Source organism: Penicillium samsonianum (assembly GCF_028829775.1).
Source record: "Penicillium samsonianum strain IBT 33392 chromosome Unknown utg000003l_segment0_segment0, whole genome shotgun sequence".
Lineage (NCBI taxonomy): Eukaryota > Fungi > Ascomycota > Eurotiomycetes > Eurotiales > Aspergillaceae > Penicillium > Penicillium samsonianum.
The window spans coordinates 8,294,584-8,313,818 of record NW_026643261.1 but is presented as its reverse complement, the minus strand read 5'-3'; the positions used below and the strand labels follow the sequence as shown (position 1 = coordinate 8,313,818).

At 49.6% G+C, this 19,235-nt stretch overlaps 10 protein-coding genes across 10 annotated transcripts; 5 read left to right on the top strand and 5 right to left on the bottom strand.

Moving 5' to 3' along the window:
• Positions 1-237: 237 nt before the first annotated feature.
• N7471_006838 (syntaxin) lies at positions 238-1,462 on the top strand (the record flags this gene model as incomplete). The annotated part of the gene is made up of 5 exons (XM_057279557.1): positions 238-243; positions 314-476; positions 530-1,002; positions 1,062-1,341; positions 1,401-1,462. The coding sequence occupies 5 exons, from the start codon at positions 238-240 to the stop codon at positions 1,460-1,462; spliced, it is 984 nt and encodes a 327-aa protein (XP_057139167.1).
• Positions 1,463-1,818: 356 nt separating this feature from the next.
• Positions 1,819-2,530, bottom strand: N7471_006837 (BolA family protein). Its single transcript, XM_057279556.1, has 3 exons — positions 2,395-2,530; positions 2,227-2,333; positions 1,819-2,171 (listed from the first exon to the last, which is right to left on the bottom strand). The coding sequence occupies exons 1-3, from the start codon at positions 2,494-2,496 to the stop codon at positions 1,982-1,984; spliced, it is 399 nt and encodes a 132-aa protein (XP_057139166.1). The 5' UTR covers positions 2,497-2,530; the 3' UTR covers positions 1,819-1,981.
• Positions 2,531-2,701: 171 nt separating this feature from the next.
• Positions 2,702-4,654, top strand: N7471_006836 (acyl-CoA synthetase; the record flags this gene model as incomplete). The annotated part of the gene is made up of 4 exons (XM_057279555.1): positions 2,702-3,014; positions 3,072-3,373; positions 3,426-4,330; positions 4,387-4,654. 4 exons carry the CDS (start codon positions 2,702-2,704, stop codon positions 4,652-4,654), a joined length of 1,788 nt encoding a protein of 595 aa, XP_057139165.1.
• Positions 4,655-4,899: 245 nt separating this feature from the next.
• N7471_006835 (uncharacterized protein) lies at positions 4,900-6,383 on the bottom strand (the record flags this gene model as incomplete). The annotated part of the gene is made up of 2 exons (XM_057279554.1): positions 4,900-6,176; positions 6,245-6,383. 2 exons carry the CDS (start codon positions 6,381-6,383, stop codon positions 4,900-4,902), a joined length of 1,416 nt encoding a protein of 471 aa, XP_057139164.1.
• Positions 6,384-8,546: 2,163 nt separating this feature from the next.
• N7471_006834 (Frag1/DRAM/Sfk1 family protein) lies at positions 8,547-9,453 on the top strand (the record flags this gene model as incomplete). The annotated part of the gene is made up of 4 exons (XM_057279553.1): positions 8,547-8,601; positions 8,655-8,736; positions 8,797-9,266; positions 9,317-9,453. The coding sequence occupies 4 exons, from the start codon at positions 8,547-8,549 to the stop codon at positions 9,451-9,453; spliced, it is 744 nt and encodes a 247-aa protein (XP_057139163.1).
• Positions 9,454-9,674: 221 nt separating this feature from the next.
• On the top strand, positions 9,675-10,364 carry N7471_006833 (MARVEL domain-containing protein; the record flags this gene model as incomplete). Its single annotated transcript, XM_057279552.1, has 4 exons — positions 9,675-9,818; positions 9,871-9,983; positions 10,045-10,170; positions 10,223-10,364. 4 exons carry the CDS (start codon positions 9,675-9,677, stop codon positions 10,362-10,364), a joined length of 525 nt encoding a protein of 174 aa, XP_057139162.1.
• Positions 10,365-10,491: 127 nt separating this feature from the next.
• Positions 10,492-13,799, bottom strand: N7471_006832 (exoribonuclease II; the record flags this gene model as incomplete). Its single annotated transcript, XM_057279551.1, has 2 exons — positions 10,492-13,542; positions 13,599-13,799. The coding sequence occupies 2 exons, from the start codon at positions 13,797-13,799 to the stop codon at positions 10,492-10,494; spliced, it is 3,252 nt and encodes a 1,083-aa protein (XP_057139161.1).
• A 476-nt stretch (positions 13,800-14,275) lies between these two features.
• N7471_006831 (uncharacterized protein) lies at positions 14,276-16,343 on the bottom strand (the record flags this gene model as incomplete). The annotated part of the gene is made up of 4 exons (XM_057279550.1): positions 14,276-14,922; positions 15,015-15,313; positions 15,378-16,211; positions 16,300-16,343. The coding sequence occupies 4 exons, from the start codon at positions 16,341-16,343 to the stop codon at positions 14,276-14,278; spliced, it is 1,824 nt and encodes a 607-aa protein (XP_057139160.1).
• A 262-nt stretch (positions 16,344-16,605) lies between these two features.
• Positions 16,606-16,920, bottom strand: N7471_006830 (MFS transporter; the record flags this gene model as incomplete). Its single annotated transcript, XM_057279549.1, has 1 exon — positions 16,606-16,920. The coding sequence occupies one exon, from the start codon at positions 16,918-16,920 to the stop codon at positions 16,606-16,608; it is 315 nt and encodes a 104-aa protein (XP_057139159.1).
• A 445-nt stretch (positions 16,921-17,365) lies between these two features.
• Positions 17,366-17,629, top strand: N7471_006829 (uncharacterized protein; the record flags this gene model as incomplete). The annotated part of the gene is made up of 2 exons (XM_057279548.1): positions 17,366-17,479; positions 17,540-17,629. The coding sequence occupies 2 exons, from the start codon at positions 17,366-17,368 to the stop codon at positions 17,627-17,629; spliced, it is 204 nt and encodes a 67-aa protein (XP_057139158.1).
• Between the last annotated feature and the right edge of the window lie 1,606 nt (positions 17,630-19,235).

The following is a 19,235-nucleotide window of genomic DNA, read 5'->3' as shown; positions in this document are numbered from 1 at the left end:
CTTATGAAATGAACCCCGTTCAACCCATTAAGCCCATTTAATTTCAACCCAAATTAATGCTTAATTCTGCTATTCAGCGCGACTAACACCCGGACCTTATTGGCTTTGCTGTCCTGACACCGCCAGCGCTTCTGCCGTAACCTCCACTTCTCCCGTCTCACCCTTCCCTCCTTCATCTCCCCCCCCTACTATTATTGTCTTGTTCCACAGTTTTGAGAACCTGAGAATCTGTACATCATGAGTGTGAGTGAACCAATGTGAACCTCCTTGATTACCTGAATTTGCTTTCTGACGTGGCTTTCCCTAGTACCAGAGCTTAGGGGATTCCAACACAGGCGGCTACGGCCAGTACAACCCGTACGGAAGTCAGCAGCAGAGCAATCCCTATGGGGGCCAAGAACAACAGCAGCAGAGCTATGGCTATGGTGCTGGTTATAACCAGGCTGGTGCCGCAGAGCAGGGAAATGGTGGCTATGGTATGCTGACCCCGATACTCGCGCACCTTGAAACGACTCTAATTCCTCGACAGAGATGTCCAACATCAACCAAGCCTCGTCTGGTGGCCCAACTGGGATTCTAAACAAGTGCAAGGAGTTGAACGAGGGTATCGCCGAGCTGACCAAGAAGCGCGAGACCCAATTGGTCGCCGCCCAAAAGGCCCTTTTGGACTCAAGCACCGGCAAGGAAGACCAGGCTTCGCGCCAAACACTCGACTACATTGAGGATGAGATCAATACTGCGCTGCGCTACCTGCGCGATCAGTTCAAGCGCATCAAGGAGACCCCGGGATCCGGCGACTCGCGCGTGCAGGGCCAGGTCGAGAACGTCAGCCGCAACCTGCGTCGTGAGATTGAGCAGTACCAGCGCACACAGAGCGACTTCCAGAAGCGCCTGGAGGAGCAAGTGCGCCGCCGATACGAGATTGCCAACCCCGAGGCTACCCCCGAGGAGTTGGAGCAGGGTGTGCAGAATGTCCTGATGGGACAGGAGCAGAGCTTTGTTGTATGTTTTGCCCGAGTCGAATCTTTTTTAGTGGTCAGTTGCTAATATCTGAGGAATAGGTTCCCGGTACTCGCACTCGCCAGGCCAACGATGCCCGCCAGGCTACTCTGCAGCGTTCCGCCGCTATCCGCAAGATCGAGAAGGATTTGATCGAACTTAGCCACCTGTACAATGAGGTCGCAGAGCTGGTGCACCAGCAGGAGCCTGCAGTCCAGCAGATTCAACAGGGAGCCGAGGAGACACACCGCAACGTTGAGCAGGCCAACACCAAGCTTACCACCGCTATTCAGAGCGCAAAGAACGCTCGGCGCTGGAAGTGGTGGGCGCTGCTTATCGTCCGTAAGTATTTACCTGTCTGCACAGCAATATATGGCCGACCCGCTAACCTATTTATCCAGTCATTATTATTGGTGTTGTCGTCGGTGTGGCTGTCGCTGTCACCAACAACAACAAGAAGTAGTCATCTTTCTGTTGCACTACATCCCCTTCCTACCTCCTCCATGTACGACCTTTCCCGGGGATCGACACATCTCCGCATCTTCCCATTTGTCTTTGTCCCCTCGTTATACCACCCCTTCGCATTTCCTTCTTGTGTAAAAGCATATGTCTTTCAAACCCTCTTTTCTTTGTGTCTTTGCCTCCTAGCTGTACCTGCGTGTTCGTGTACGGCTGTTCCGTGCCTAACACGCGATGGCCCTTGATGATTGTCGCTTCGGGGCTCGTGATGTCGCGGCGCATGCATGTATATACTAGATTGTTGCTTTCTTCGGCCCCCTGTTTGGCGCTAGAACCTATGTAATACCGTCTAATAATTGATTCCTTTGTGTATGAAAGTCTGATGTATACCGTAGCTGAGTCCCGGAATCGTAGGTTATATGTGCAGTGTAATGTAATACATTTCGAGTCATCGTCTGGGGGTATCCGACTCGACAGACTCTTTCCGAATAACGAGCACCTGAACGCCCAGTCAACCCGCTATCTATGCCTTATCCTTCCTCTCCTTATCCTTTCTCTCCATCTCGCGCTGCTCCTCAGCCGGTGTCTTCGTCTTCAACTGCAGTGCATGCAGTCCGCCCTCGCGAGCCATCTCTTCTTTGAGCAATGCGTAGACCATACGGTGCCGAGCGGGCTGCATCTTCGACTCGAAGGAATCGGAGACAATTGTCACACTGCGAGAGATTAGATATTCACTCGTGCATTGTGGTCGGATGTGGGGAAACGAACTGGAAATGCGTCTCCTTTGACACTGACCCTTCCATTGCAGCGTGGTGCGCATGGAGGTGAGAGTCATTCCGGATCTCGAGTTTCGAAGGTGTGAATGCGTGAGCGATCTATAAAAAAAAGAGAGGATATGTTAGCAATGGCAGTTAACAACACAGAGGCGTGGCTCACCTTATCGCGCATGACATCCTCCAACGGGGTATTGGAAGCCATCCTAGCAGAAACAGAGAAGAGACGGCGAGGGAGCAGACCCGGAAGGCTGCGAGGAAGCATTTAGAAGAAAAGAAGAAAAGAAGCGATCAAAGGGAGGAACGAGGAGGAGAGAAACGTCCGCAATTGAAGCCAATCGGATGTTTTCGATTTCGGAACTTCACTCTTATGACATTAACCTGTCTTTTGCTCGACACCTCAATTGCTCCTCTTCTATGAATTGGGTGCTGTGAGATGAATTCCTAATATTAAAGATCTGAAATTCAAAATGTCTGGCCGTTTACTCTCTCTGCTTTCGCGTTCGAATGGGCGCGTTTGCTTCACTCCGCGGCGAACGCCTCTCAGCGCAAGACTCTTGTCGACTCTCCCCAACACACATATATTCCGCGCACTCCAAAACCATGACCCTGAAAGCCTGGCTGTTGTGCATAGCGTCTCTTCCCGATCATTCACCTACGGTAGTCTAATTGCCGACATCGTCCGCGCTAGGGACGACCTGGAACAAAATGCCTCGAAAGCGCAGGGCCAATTGGCTGGCGAGCGGGTTGCCTTCCTCGCGGAGAACAGCTATGATTACGTAGGTACTGTTGTCTTGAATCCCGTTGAAGAATATATCTAAAATACTAATAGGCATATAGTGATGCTGTTGGCGATCTTTGCTAGTGATGCCATTGCGCTCCCACTCTCGCCGTCTTTCCCGAATGGGGAGCTCAAGTATATCCTGGATAATTCACAGGCTAGGATGCTACTGACAACTGAGAAGTATGCCGATAAAGGCATGGAGCTCCTGCGAAAGGGATTGGAGCATGAGCCTATGTTTGCTATCCGCAATAAGCTCACAGAGGGCGCATCGAGCGGCGAGAGCGTCTCCTTGCATGATCTGAAGCAGCCTTCTTCCGGTGGGATGATGTTGTATACATCTGGGACCACGAATCGACCGGTGGGTTCAGTTAGTTCGTTACAGTCAAAGAGCTATTACTAACTCGAAACAGAAAGGTGTTCTCATCCCCCAATCGGCACTGGCAGCGCAAGCATCTTCGCTACTAGAAGCATGGAGGTACACACCGGATGACCGACTTCTTCACCTGCTCCCACTCCACCATATCCACGGCGTGGTAAATGCAATCGTGGCGCCAATAGTAGCAGGCTCCTCAATCGAGTTCATGTACCCCTTCAACCCGGACAAAGTCTGGAAACGACTAGCAGCACCCTTCCTCCCATCCAACACCTCAAAATCAGCCATCACATTCCTCACTGCTGTTCCAACAATCTACAACAGCCTTATGACCACCTTCCCCAAACTAACCCCAGAGCTCCAAAAAGCCGCAAAAGAAGGAATCTCCCCACGGAACCTCCGTTTGAACATCTGCGGCTCCGCCGCCCTCCCAACCCCAACAAAAACTGCCTGGACAAACCTCAGCAACGGAAACGTCCTCCTCGAACGCTTCGGCATGACGGAAGTCGGTATGGCGCTTAGCTGCGGCCTCGACACCGCAGACCGCGTCGACGGCAGCGTCGGCTGGCCGCTCCCAGGCGTCGAAGCCCGACTCGTCGACATCGAGACGGGTGCTGTGATCCCAATCGAAGAAAAGAGTCCCAGTGGCCGCGAACACGAAGGCGAGATCCAGCTCCGAGGTGAAACAATATTCGACCATTACTGGGGAAACGAGAAAGCCACACGCGAGAGTTTCGTGCAGAGCGATGATGGAGGCCAGCCTTGGTTCTGTACAGGTGATGTAGCTACCCGTCGCGTAGTTGATGGAGCTGGTAGTGGGGCGAGCGGAGCTTGGGCTCAGGGACCGATGTATTTCATCCAGGGGCGGAAGAGTGTTGATATCATCAAGACTGGTGCTGAGAAGGTTAGCGCGTTGGAGGTTGAGAGGGAGTTGCTTTCTCTGTATGTTGTTTCTTTCGGATATTCACTTGAAATGTCTATACTGACGATGGTTGTAGTCCCCAAATCACCGAAGCTGCGGTTGTTGGTCTCCCATCTGAACAGTGGGGTCAGAAGATCGCTGCTGTGATTGTTCTTGCTCCTGGTGCGGCTGCTTCGGGTCGGAGTGGTCGGTCTTGGGGTCCGATGGATATGCGGCGCGCGCTGAAGGGTTCTCTTGCTTCTTTTAAGATTCCGCAGGAGATGAAAGTTTTGGAGGCTATTCCGAGGAATGCGATGGGTAAGGTCAATAAGAAGGCACTTATAAAAGAGGTCTTTGGTGTTTGAAGATTGAAACAACCACACTGTACAATATTGAAAATCTACTTGGGTCTAGAGTTAGGTGAGTGATGGAGATCTGTGGGCTTATTATTCTCTACTCGATGTACAACACTATCCAGTAAAAAAACATTGAAAGAATTAAATCATCTGTTGTATTGAAAAACCAAATTGCTTGCTCTTAATTTCAAATTCATAGCGTCATTCCAAAGCCGGTCCAAAATCGAAACCAAACTCTAGTTCCAAATGTCCACCTAGATCTGACGGTGAAGACCCTCGTTCTGAGCACGGGTAGCATCGGAGTCGACACGGGGATCAAGCTTGTTGGCAATGCTTGAACCGTGAGGGCCGGTGGTGCCAGTGGTGCCAGTGGTACCAGTAGCACCAGAAGCAGTTCCAGTAGCAGGAGTGTTGTAGCTACTACCCGCAAGAGCATCACGATGACCAGCAGAATCAAGACCGGAGCGACCGATCGCCGAGCCAGTGGGAGCAGCAGTAGCATCACGAGTGTGTGTACCGTGGGTGGTAGTACCGGCGCCAGTACTAGCGAGAGGGGACCGGGGCTGAGCATGGCTGTCACGGTCCGAGTCAACGCGGGGGTCGAGCTTGTTGGCGATGTCGGAGCTGTGGGGACCGGCATTTGTGCTGCTGCTGCCGGGGGTAACAATGGGGGTGCTGTGAGGCGCGCCAGTTCCGGAGCCCAGAGTCGAGCCGTGAGTAGATCCAAGACCGGCGCCAGTGCCAGTGACACCAGAGGTGCCGTGGGTAGTGCCAGAGCCCAGGGTCGAGCCGTGGGTGCCTGTAGCGGCGGTGTTGTGGGTAGATCCAAGACTGGCACCGGTTCCAGTGATACCAGAGGTGCCGTGGGTAGTGCCAGAGCCCAGGGTCGAGCCGTGGGTGCCTGTAGCGGCGGTGTTGTGGGTAGATCCAAGACCGGCACCGGCTCCAGTGATACCAGAGGTGCCGTGGGTAGTGCCAGAGCCCAGGGTCGAGCCGTGGGTGCCTGTAGCGGCGGTGTTGTGGGTAGATCCAAGACCGGTACCGGTTCCAGCACCAGCAAGACCCTCGTGGCGAGCACGGTTATCGCGGTCAGAGTCAACACGGGGATCGGCCTTGTTGGCGATCTTGGAGCTGTGAGGGCCCACGTTGGAGCTGTGGGTAGTGCCGTGGGTAGATCCAAGACCGGCGCCGGTGCCAGTTACAGCTGAAGTGCCGTGGGTGGCGCCAGTTCCAGAGCCCAGGGCCGAACCGTGAGTGGTTGTAGCGGGGGTGTTGTGGGTAGATCCAAGACCGGCACCGGTTCCAGCACCAGTAAGACCCTCGTGGCGAGCCCGGTTATCGCGGTCAGAGTCAACACGGGGATCGGCCTTGTTGGTGATGTTGGAGCTGTGAGGACCGGCATTTGTGCTGGTAGTGTGGCCGTGGGTAGTGCCAGAGCCCAGAGTAGAGCTGTGAGTGCCTGTAGCGGCGGTTGAGCCATGGGTTGTTCCAGGACCAGCACCAGTCACATCGGTGTGGGCAGCACGGTTGTCTGAGGCAGTCAGTATCGTTGAATATCCTTGAGGGATGTAAGATATGAGGTGAAGTGAAATGACTAACCTCTATCACTGTCGACGCGGGGGTCAAGCTTGTTGGCCAAGTTGGATGAGTGAGGTCCATGGTTGGAAGACTTGGTCGACTCGTGCGACTCATCCTTCTTGCCAGTCAGGGCCTCTTCGGCCTTGCGTACAAACTGCATGTTGATATTGATATTGATAGAAGTTGGTTGAAGTTGGTTGAGTTGAAGTTGATTGAAGTTGATATCAAGTAGATGTGGGATATGGTTGATGGAGAAGGTATGAATTGATTTCCCCAGACTGGGGGAAGAAGAGGGTATTTATATCAATTTGTACATAGACAGACTCAGGCAAACATTATAATTCATGACGTTCATGTTTTCAATATGATGGTGTACAAGCATTCACAAATAGCAAACGCCTTCAGGTGCCACGATCTATTGGGTATGATGTAAATTGGTGGATATCCTGTTAGCTATGGTGCTACCATAACCAGCCACTTGAATCAGGGCATTGTCATAAAAACGCTAAACTGGCCATCATCCTTGATCTCAACGCCAAATATCAAAATCCAAAACAATTGCGTCATGGTTCAAGCCCTGCCAAGAAACATATGCCAACTATATGCACCCGGGCAAGGTTGTACTAAGCACATCCTAGTCCATTCTCTAGCCAACCAGCATAGAATGGAATGAGATCACTGTGACTAAAAGCATGTATTTATCTTGTTCTTACATAGTAGTCTCAACCTTGTTGTACATTGCAACCTTTGTTCTCCAGACTTGTGATAGGACGTGGAAGTAGAAAGAACATTGAAGTACTAGTTACTTTATTTGTTTATTAGTGGATTTAGTAACCAGCCAACGGCTTAAGAGATATGAAAACATATATCCATATGATGTTTTCACACCTTCTTGTTCAAAGAATAATCTCAGAGGTGTTCCAGGTACACATTAGTTGCGTGTCTACGTCATCGAAATCTATAGATAGTTCCCAGTCACATGACTGGGATATACTTTCTTCATCCAAGTGACGTTGACCATGATATCCTGAAAATATGAAATTCCATACATCCTTCATCTGTGACAGTCGCTCGACATGGAGCACGTGGCCTGAATGTCTTGAATGTCTTGAATCTCTTGGTGCCTTGATACTAAGGCCTGCAAAGACCAAGTCCCGAAGCCCGATTTAGTGAGACCAATAGGAGGCCTACGACTTGGTTATCCGGACTACTGGTAGTATACAACTAACTAAGCAATTCATATTTTGACTGATGAGCGGCTAATTGGGACCCTCTGGCGGTCAGTCAAGCAGACCTCTAAAGGCCGTTGATGGCAAGGTTGCCCAGGTGCTATCTCTCACCTATCCAATGAGGCCCCTGAAATACATCATCAGGGCTGAAAGCCCCAGTCATTGCAGTGCAAAGCTAAGATATATGAGGCCTTGCTAGGCAATATTACTTTCCAGGCCAATATCACTGAGAATATATCGATCCAGAATGTTCTCAAAATTTGCCACCCAACAACTGCTCAAATATCTTGAGCTAACTCATCGATATGACCAATTCACAGAATCACTGGACGCATTTTCAGAGCTTCTCGGTGCAGAGTCTTTGAAGAAGCACCATGTGCCGATGCTAAGCTCGAGGATCTTACCGAGTCACATCTTCTTCACGCTGCTCGCTTGAACAAGCAGCAAGACTCGATGAAAGTCTCGACGGGAGTCTGTACCCTGGAGAGTCCTGTTTCCCGACCAAAGTATTACACCACCCTCCAATTCAGGAGTGCAGTTGAAGTCATTGCGAACGAGATCGCCTCAGTCGCCTTGAAATTTCCTGCGCCAGCTATGAGCAGCGATGATGAACTTTATTGTAACCAAATATATTAAAGGCTTCTCAGTTGAAAATAATTTGGACAATACAGACTTACTTCCAAGTCATAGTTGTTCACCCTGATCACACCCCGGTCAATCGAAAATGAGGTTGAAAAAGGCTCCACCAAAACCTGCTGATGTCAGCATCCGGTCGATCCGGTCCGGGTGGATGCGTCCGAGATTACAAGCTGTCCGCCATGAAGTTACATGGACAATCTGAATTCAGTAATTCTGATCCGTGGGGTTGCATTTCGAGGCTCTGAGGGATCTTTGCTGCCAGGCGTGGTGGATCCGGCATTTTCTCCCTTGCTTGCGACCCCTGACTTTTCACAATCATAGTTTGGCACGACATATACATTGAAACTGTTGAAAGGAGTATCCCTTGCATCAAATCAAAAAAATACAAGCTCTTCCCAGTCAACACGGTCCTTCGAGCTGAAGATTCCGGCACCCCACGGGTCGCATAACAAGCCATGTGGATTCTCTCGTTCTGGATTTTCCCCGTGATATCCGGGTGCATGTGGATAGGTAAGGGTTGAAACACACGAGGGATTAAGCTAGCTTAACTAACGGCCTTGTAGCTACGTTAGTAGCCCTGCTGTCAGCCTGGGCGGCGGATGGAAAGCCAAGATATACCACCTTGAGCGATGGGCAAAGCATTCCGTGAGTCTAACCAATGAACCTACCCTCCGGCAACATAGACTAAACAAATTGAACGACCAGTTACATTTCCCATATCGGAGCCGAGGGACTCAAACCACTGTTCATTGCAGGCAGTGTAGTAACAGTCGTATTCATTGATCTCTCTCTCCTCTCTGAGCGTTGGCTTCGCCATGCCGGCCAACTCGCCCGAAACAAGGGGAGGTTCGACAAGGCCTGTGCTGTTGGATCGATTTTTTTCTCGATTTCTGGGGCTTTAGGTCTTATTCTTCTGTCCATCTTCGACACAAAGCACCACCACAAACTCCACAACGGGTTTTTGGGTATGTTTATAGCGAGCTATGTGATCTGCGCCCTCCTCGTGTGTCTGGAATACATCCAAATCGGCCGATTCTACCATCCACAAGCCCGGATCTTAATAGTCAGCTTCGCCATCAAAGCTCTTTTCGTTGTCTGCGAACTCGCTGTCGTGATTGCATTTGGCGTATGCATGAAATCTGGAAATAAGAACGCAGCAGCTATTTTGGAATGGGGTAAGTTTTCAGGACTGTGTGATTGTGCAAGAACAAGCTAACTTGAGCAGTTGCCGCCCTTATATTCGCATTCTTTGTCTTTTCTTTTGTCATTGATCTCCTGCCGTCTGTTCGTACTAAGCGACGCGTTCCTCAGGGCGAAAAGTATACTTGGCCAGGGGTGCAGGATCGACGAATTGACTTTTAGGTCAAGAGTACAGTTTGATCATAGCATGTAATCATTAATCTATTTATACCCGTGGACGTTAGAATAGCTTTTGCCAATAAGAGACCGGTCTCTTGACTTTGGCCACATGTGGTGATATCATCTATTTTTGGGGGAAAAGAAAGAAAACCCCGAACTTTTCGGAAAAAGAAATCTGAACATTTCACTAATCTCAATCAATAAATCAATACCTGATTATCAGCATGAGCCTCTTCGGACACCCTTGTGGTGTAATCTCGATTATCGCCCATGTCATCCAATGCGCCAGTTCATTCATCGTCCTCGGGATCACAGCCTGGGCAGTCCGCGACACCAAAACCCTTACAGTGATTTTCTGCCTAGTGGTGGTACATCTCTCTCATCAGGTCTTAATATATAGAAATTCTAAAATCATTATAGGCGGTCCTCACTCCAGTCTTCTACGGCATAACAGTCAGCACCAGCTGCATTACCAGAGGCCACAGATGGCACGTTTTCCCTCTGCTTGTGACTGACGCAGTAATGTCTTACCTGTAAGCATGCAATATCAAGTACCCCCACGTTTATAGGAGTAAATGCTTATCTCCCATCTAGCTGGCTCACTGCATTCATCTTCCTGGCTCTGGATTTCAACCACGTCAGTTGCAGTGTCCACCCCTGGAACGGCCAGAGGGTATGTAGCCGGAAGTATTCGGCCGAGGCATTCAGTTTCATTGCATTGTAAGTGACCTTATTTTGAATACGGTGAATCCACTGGCTAATTGCATGGCAGCTTTACTACACTCGTGGCTATGGCATTCGAGATTTTGTATACTTACCTACCGAAGAAGGAGACCACCCCAACGCAGGAGAGGACAAACGGGGTGACGAACTTGGAGAATAATCTCCGGGATGCCGGGGTGATGAGTGGTTGAGCAGAAAGTGCCTGCGAATGCTTGATAGCAATGTCCTCCAAGGCGTAAAATCCTTCAATTATATAAAGATTGGCGATGCCTATTGGATATGCATATAATACAGTATTGTACAAGTAGTGACCCGAACTCAAGCCCACTCACCCTTCCTCTCAAACGGCTTCACAAACCCAGTCGCCTCCATAGTCACTTGCAGAGACGCCATGTCAATGGCAGTGATATGTGCTTCGACCGTGCAGAAGATATCCAGCTTATCTTTATCTGGGAAATCCTGGGGGATGGTGATCGAGCAGTTCACGCCAAGATTTGTGATGACTCCGGAATACTCCTCGTCCAGATGTCTAGGCTTGGTGCGCGGGGTGCGTAGCAGACATGGGAATGTGACGGGGAGATTGCACTCGGAGAAGTAGAATGCACGGAAGAGGAGCATACAAGCCCAATGCTGTGTTGAGTATTTGTCAAGATTTCTGAGGCGTCTGCGCAGGGGCTGGGAGTAGATGAGGTGGGCGTCGATGTCGGATTTGGCGAAGGGGAGGAGAGAGGTGGGAGTGGTTTTTGTGTCATTGGTGGTGATTGCAGTGGCTGTTTCTGCTAGATCTGTCTCTGCTGGGTCCGTCTCCACTAGATCGATCTCAGCAGGATCGGGACTATCAACAAGAGCGTCAAACTGACGGCCGTGTTCATGCTCGAAACGCAACGCTGCCTCGATCTGGTAATGGGCAATAACATCTGTGTATCGGCGCAACGGACTGGTGCTCTTGACATACGTATCTAAGCCCAGGGTGTGGTGCTTAGTTGGGACTGTGGAAGAATAGGCCAGGGGAACGCTGAGCTCGTAGAAACCCTCACCGCCGAAATTGGCCAGGTTTTTGTTGGTGACGCGTCCGTACTCCGGGTCGTACCAGGTGCCGTCGTAGACAACGGGGATGTTGCGTGCGGCACAGAATTGGCCGGAGATGTGCCCGGCCAGATTCATGATAAGGGAGACCAAATTGTCCCGGGATTGGTCGCGAACGTCGTATGGATCATAGGACTGCATATTGAGCCGGATGACTGGGTCACCGAGATAGTGGCGCCCGGTTGTGGATTGTAAATCGTATGGCGGCATCGGGGCGTCGCCTGACTGGACTGAGACAGAAAGATCTGGGCTAAGAGGGGTGAGGTCCATGGCGCCGTTCTTTCTACGGGTGTGACGGAATGCGAGCATGAGTTGACGCATGATGTGGAATCTATCTTTGTCCTCGGGCCGTAGGCCATCTTGGATTGTTTTACCAAGTGGTATTGGTGGTTCGGTGAAATCGCCACCTATGGTGAAGGATTCCAACTGTTCTTCGGAATCGGGGTCGAAGAAGTCGCGCAGTGTCTTGTGAGTGAGATTGATGACGTTGTGAATTGTGCCGTTTTTGATCTCACTATCCAAAATTTCTCCTCGAAGATTCATCTTCGCACTAAATGTGAGTACCGGCCGACCAGCCGCCAAACTGAAGTGGGGCTCGGTAAGAGCTTTGGGAAGCATGGGATAGGTGCGTTCCGGGATGTAGGTGGTGAAGAGTCGTGAGGCTGCATACTGGATGATAGGGTTGTCATGCTTAATAAACGCTGTTGGGTTGGCAACGTGGATATGCACCCAGAATGTATTATGAGATCCTGGGATGGGCTCCAGCGATATACCGTCATCAATTTCTTGCGCCGTCACATCATCCACACAGTAGACTGGCAGATCTCCCCAATCCTTTCTCAGGTATTGCATAGAATCTTGCAACTGATCGGCAGTGAGCTTAGTGCAAGAGTCCTCAATCTCTTCCAACTCCATGTCCTTTGCGAGGGATATGCCATGCCCAGGAAGCATCAGATATTGGTCAAGCGGTAGAAGGTTCTCCCAAGGCGCTATGATGCCGATCTCCTGCAACAAAAGACGTGTTGAAGCCTCACTCAAACCAAGAGTGTTGTACATCCCCGTGGCACGCATGATATGTGTCGCTGTTGATCTCAAAGTGCCCGACGGCATGACAATGGCAGGGACGGAGTACAGCTGCAGATATTCAATTATCATTTGGTCATCTGCACTGAACTTTTCGGTCGGCAGTTCACGGAACACCAGTGGGTTTCCATCCTGACCAGGCGAATATCTGTTGGAGGATGGTCCCACGCTGGACATAATAGTCGGAGAGCGGAGCCTTCTGCTAAGGCGAATCAACCGCTGTGCTTTGGTGATAAATCGGTGCATAGGGTGGTCTTTGTGCCCCTGGGTGTCTTTTCGCATTGTGGCACGAACACAATGTTCTTGGTGTTCATGAGTCCAGTCAACAACCTGTTTGACAATCTTGGCGATCCGTTTTGGCTGCACGATATACATCCGGCTGAACAAGGAGCTGCCATCTTTTTCGATGAGGAAAGCATGTCGGCGAACAGCTTGATGAACAGCAAACATGTTGACGCTAGTCAGCTCAGATTCTTCAATGCCAAGAGCAGTTGTTGTCAAATTTTCAAGGCTCAAGCAGAGAACTTCGGTATCGTCTGCCACCTTATCATGAAGATTATCTAGTATCTGGGAGTTTTCTCTATAGAATTTCAAGATATGAGTCTTGAAGTTGCTCATCATCCTCAGAAGAGGAGCACCCAGTGGCCTCGGAAGACCTCCCTCGGGGGTCAGCTGAATATCTTGGCTTGCGATAGCCTCGTTATCCGGGAACCATGGCGTGAGAGGTTCGACAAGTTCCGTAGGTGCAAATCCTTTGATAACATAGTCGAGCTCCGTGTTGGAGCAAATGCGCCAATTCCCGTTGCCATTGTAGAACTGCTTCTGCTTGTGAACAGACCGCACGTAGATTCCGTAATTAAACACCCCGTCTGCATTTAAGCGGGCGATTAAATCACCCTGCTCGAGGTGTTCACCTTCAAATTCATCTTTGTCCATAGACTCTTGGTTCAACCTGTTCGGGTCACCCCAAGCATCGATTGCGTCGCGGCCGTTAGGCATTGTGCCAATCGATTTACCCGGTACTTCCAATGGCCGATGCTTGGAGTCGGATCGGCGCACCGGGTCCAAATCATTGGGGTTGGTATCCTGCCATTTCTGTAGGTATGTTCGAATGTCTCCATGCAATTCGAGTTGGGACCTAAGGAGGATATTGGCATCGATGGGAACTCTTGGGGGCTCGTCTGCCTCGGATGTTTTCTGCTGAGATGGAACAAAAGTTAGCTGGGAATAGCAGCCTCTTCTTCGGTATAACACACCTCACTATCGGCTGGAACGGCTTCAGCTGACCCCAATGTCTTCGTGGTAGACAAAAGGCGTCGCCCCCCAGATAACACCGGAAGGTGAGTGGCGGACGCAGTCGATGTACACCCTGTGCGGTTCTGTCGCCATGTGCAGAGCACAGGTGACCAATTCGCACCACTCAGCTTCTGCAAAGCCCTTATTCTTGTAAGTGCCATTGCCAGAGCTTGCGCAGAATGAATGCGCTGGTGGCTCGAAAACTAAGTGTATTCTGCCTGCAATTGCCATACCGCCCTCGGCGGTATAAAAATTGTCCCGTGATTTCGGACGTTGTTTCGACCAATCACATTGCAACACAGGAGTATAGAGTCCTATTTCATTTCTTTTATGAACATTGGATGAAGAGTCTCATATCCTCATATTTAGAAAGAGTTTTAGCTAATAGGTTTTCTCCATTACACTATGCGTCACCAAAGAGTCATAAAGTTATAACACATCGATATTGATCGATGTCACGTAGTCCATCTAGGTCATGAAATACAAGCATGTAAATTTAAGTACGCCATGGCATGTTCCATAGTCACCGAGGACAACTAGTGTCCTTATTTTAACTTTTCTTGCCAGTCCTACTCTGTGATAGAAACCCCTACCTGGTTCCTGTCTCAATACAAAAGACTCACAAAAACAATGCCAACTAGTAGAATGTTGTGGGTATACCCAGTACATCTTCAAACCACTGGTCATCTCCCAAATCCATTGACTGCATCCAGATTATCTGATCTAGATCTGGAATATGGTGATTGTGAGAGGTTGTGTCAGAGTTGGCACTCCGGCACGGCCTGGTTTCCATATCTTGTAACTGAGAGGCCATGGTCAATCGAGCTTCAGCCCACAGCCGACATTTGTTCAAGAGCTTGGATAAAAGCTTGAGCAAATGGTCATTGCACTGAAGTTCTGGCTCCTTGCTGCCTAGATCGAGCTTCTGCAGCATACAGTCCATCGTTGATGTTAGGTCGACTGTGTTCCGCACCGCTTGACAATCCCATTCTGGATCTTTAAGTGTTGACAAATATTTCAAAAGCGTGATGGTCAGAATCATCTGTGACCAAAAATGAAACGGTTGGCCGACAATTTTGGAGCAAGGAATTCTGTAGAACTCGTCCAGCCATGACTTGATATTCTCAACCGACTGCCACAAACACTCGAGCCGTTGGAATTCCAGTAACATCCCACCGTCACCAATTCGTCCAGATTGATCTACAGCAAGCGAGTCTCGACTTATTGAATAGCCTAGCTGGTTTATGTATAATCCGACGTATTGAGCGTGTGTATTGAGGATGTCTGCATGTAAAGCCTGGGTTTCCCCCAGGTGAAAGTATCAGCAACCGCAGCTGATATAATCTGCCGGGTTCTTCGCCCGAGGAACCACTTACCTATATGGTAGAGATCCGGGGGAAATGAAGATCTTAGCTCATGTAGCTGATTTCGTAAAGTCTTGAGATACAAGAACCGAGGAGTTGAGGCCGCGGCATGAGCTGTTCCTATACGAGCGTAATCTGTCCCGTCCTGTTGTCGAACGTAATCCGCCCTTTGCTTTAACAGCTGCAGGCGTACTTGAAAGACAAATAACTCGTCCGCAGGGCATGACTTGCTTAGTGCGATGACTCGAAGCGCGTCTTCCATCTGAGGCGTCCATCGTATAGCGTCTTGACGCCCAAGGTGTGACGAAACACTAGGGATAGCCACAGTATGTTAGTATACGTTGGTCCTAAGAGAATCACGAAGGCTATGCGCACTTGGAGCTCAAAATAAAACAAGCTAGTAATGCCCTCTGTCTTTCCAAAAAGCCATCGGGCATTTGATCGTTAGGCCTCTGAATAGTTTCTTCAGCCTGCCCCTGGGTAATAGACATCATGGCTTGCACGTCTGGTGAGGATGATTTGAACAACCTCAGATCATATACTAGTGAAATGGCGAGCATCATCAGGCGAGAGACAAGGTCTGCTCTACCAAGAAAAGCGTCGGTACTCCATGCTAGGTAAGTTAGTAATCCAAGTAGCAAGTCGATATTTGACTGGACCTCGAGTAAAGCAGACGTGAATAGGACACGCTTTAGCTCCTCAACTTGAGTCAGTCTTTCCTGCGTCGAGAATATGGTAACAGTGTGGATGGCCTGAAACAAAAAAGGCCTGTTTTGCCGCAGATACGTGCTTGTCATATCTGGGGTAAGATCGATGAAAGGGAAATATGGCAGCATTCGGGATCGGAAGAACTCGAGCCGTTCCTCTGATTGATATGAATTCGGTGATGCTATGGCGATCGAGTCCGTCGCAAATGGCGGCCCGTCACTGATTCCCAGCCCAGTGCCGGTGTTTACCAGGGTGCCATTCGAATAAGACGTGGATGATGAAATGCTGTTTCCGTCGAGGGAGTGAACTGGTTGAAGTGGCTGAAGGACATTGACGGAATTCCCCAAAGCTCCCTGTGGAATGAATGACTGCATTGTAGATAATAATATCTCCATCTTGTCTTCTAGCCGAGCGATGCGCGTATCAGACTCTTCGGCAATCTGAGCATTACGCCTGCGAACCGACTCTGATGGCTGACACCTTTTCTTGAGACGGAGACATCTGAGAAAATAATTAGCCGAATGTCATCAGATTAACAGGCCGGTTGTCATTTTGACCTTTCACACTTATCGCCATTTGGGGTACGCACACATCGGCTCTTTGCCTTGTAGCAATGCGTGCAAGCTTGGCCATAGTTGCTGGATTGGCTGAGGGCCGGTTTTGATCTCTCCATATTTACTGGACGAGCTATGCTAAAAGACAAGTAGGTGGACAGGATTCCGAGATACTTTGTTGTTGGAAGGGAACTCCGCCGGTAACGCCGGGGTTATATCCGGATCAGACGGATTTGGCCCCCGAAGTCCGCAACCTGTGCTTTGAACTTGTATAGTAATAAGCCTTCTTCTTATTAAACAGTGCTAAAAAGCAGCGGTGGTCAAAGTGAGTCAACGTAAATTTACCAACCGACGTCTACCAGCGAGTCGAACTGGGAGGTAATGGCTGGGGTGGCTGTGGAAATGACGGCAAGGCCAAGAAGTATAAAGTAGGGGCAAATTCCGGTCCCCGGTCTGGATGCAACTCCATGCATGTCGAAATCATCGTTTGAGCAGAATGGAACTGAATTTTCAATTGATTCGTTGTGTTGTGTCTCACTCTGATACGGAGTCTCGGGGCTAGGGAGGTCTTGTTCAGCAGCCGTAACGGCGACAACATGATGATGCGCGTATGAAGCTGACACACCTTTGAGCACAAGCTCTCCAAGCGTAGGCATTGAGAGTCGGCCGCTATGAATCCCTAGAGCCGCATTATTCTCCAGACAATTTACTAGGCCTTCGAGCAGTCGGGCCACTTTGCGCCACTCCTTATACGCCAGGTAGGCGTGGCAAGGCGCACGCTCGCGTCTATCTGTGTTTGTGCGGCGTTTACTACGAAAGCATCACTTGCCACAAGCCTAAGGGGGGCACAGGAGCCCTCAAAACTTCATCACGGGCCGAGTGTTGCACCACTTTGGCCGGCCCGGCCCGGCGCATGGCTAGTGTAAGCCATTTGACGATAGTGCGGACAAATACTGTCGCGCGGAAGACTCTGTCTTTTTCTTCCTTAAGAGCCTGTCGGAAATAGTGCGAGATAGTAGCCCCATTCTCGCCACCATTGCTAGCATTGCCGTCTATCGGGACTCGACCTGCACCCCCTTATTCGTGCCCAACTCGACATCCATGTCAGACCCTTTCAAGGACGTGATGTGCCAGGCCAAGATGATTGCCAAGTACACGTTGCCAGTCGAGGCACATGTCACCGGAACGCCTGTCGGAGAACCTCCCGAGTACTCCGTACGAGAGTAATTATCCTCGTAGGTCCTGTCCGTGAGAGGCTGCTACCTATCGGATCAGCAGAAAGGCGACATTGGCCCCACCGAAGGCGCATCCGGTGATAATGCGCTCATCAATACCATCATGATTAGTGGAACAACGCGGAGATGACCAACCAGCATCAGCGAAGGCAACTCTGTCTGCAATTCAAGTTTGAATCATATCGTCCTGCACAGTCCCGCTGAGCCATACTCTTTCCCACTTAAGCCTAGTTTAGGACAACCCCGGAGAATATGATTGCCTAGTCTCACTTAAACAGAAATCATAACCGAGTTATCTCTATCATCGGTGTATAGTCCTTTCCGTGCCCCAATTAAAATAACCCTTTTCGGATTTTGGCTTGACCTAGGTGAAGTCCTAGAGCTAAGAAGGGTAAGAATGATTAAAGCCTCGCGGAGATGACCAACTAGGGTAAGCGAAGATAGTTCTGTCTATATCGTCAAGGAGTACAGAGTATGTTGTACACAGATAAAGCAAGCATTTTCTGAAATGCTATGAGAGCCCTTTTTTGTGCAAACAAGGCTGTAGCGGCTGATCCCAGCATGTTTTCCCCTGTTCTGTTTTTCACGAATTACGAGCTATAGATGTTGACAAGCTCACTTTGATAGACCAGAGGGCATGCAGTGCAGGAAGAGGGGGACACCCTAGATTCATCAACAAAAGTCCTGAAATGGGCAAATATTGAACAGAACCCTGAGCATTTTATTAGCCAGACTCAATTCGTTTATACTGTCCACGGGCATCTCTAAGCTACTTGTATCTGCCAGTTATGCAGCTTCATGGATGCGCTGGCGACGTACGATGTACAGTTGTACAGTCTTTCGGTTGTATGATTAGTTAGACCCGCAACGAGCTGGCCAAAATCCCTAGTGTTGTCAGGCTGGATCTCTGTGGATCAGCCAAACTGCTATATGATTGTATGAGGGATGTGTCATTAATAACGCGTTTCTATAAAAAGCGTGCATAATCGTGGTCTCGGCCAGCATACTCCATATTATGTATTCTATAGTATGCTATTCTCCGCATAACGGCATACGATCCAACATTCCAGACTAGTCTACTCCGTACCCGAGAGATCAACAGTCTTATTTCTCCTATATTGCATGTCGTAGAAACATTGTCAACAGACTGCCAAGATACAATAGTCCCCGAGACCCGAGCTCTGAACTATTGCGATCCCGGTGAACTCCTCCGAAGCTACGTCGGCACTTTTCAAGACAGGGGTGTGCGGATACGTCGGTGGTTTGACTCGTGCGTTGACCCATCCTTTTGGTTTAACCTATCGGACTGGCTAATTCGCGCAGGGTTCTGACATAAATCCACAGTCATGGCGCTATACCTCCATACCCTGCTCTCTCGCTCCGAAAGTACCAATGCCCAACCTATCCAACCTCGTAAAGAAACGACTTTGAAGACTCTGTTGATCCAAGTTCCCCACGGTCTCCAATTCTTTTTCCTCTAACCGAAAAGATTGACAAAGATCATCGCGAATTAGCGGGGGGAAACGTATTCATTATCGTATATCCGTACTCCGTGCTCCGTGTCTCCTTAGAATGGACTCACCTCGGCCCCCTGTTCGGAGCGAACGCATACTTCATATGAAGTAAAATGGGATATTGACAGAGATTGTCGATCTACTCTGTAGCTAAAGTACACACGAAAATCCAAAAAAAAAACTTGACAGGTCGCGAGTATCATTTCCTAATTCGTTTAAGCG

Bases quoted from the DNA above. Each gene is read 5' to 3' on its own strand.
- N7471_006837 (XM_057279556.1), bottom strand. From the start codon at position 2,496: ATGCTTCCTCGCAGCCTTCCGGGTCTGCTCCCTCGCCGTCTCTTCTCT. The intron at 2,334-2,394 runs GTGAGCCACGCC...TTTTTTTTATAG, and splicing joins AGGATGTCATGCGCGATAAG to ATCGCTCACGCATTCACACC. The intron at 2,172-2,226 runs GTTCGTTTCCCC...AATCTCTCGCAG, and splicing joins TCAAAGGAGACGCATTTCCA to TGTGACAATTGTCTCCGATT.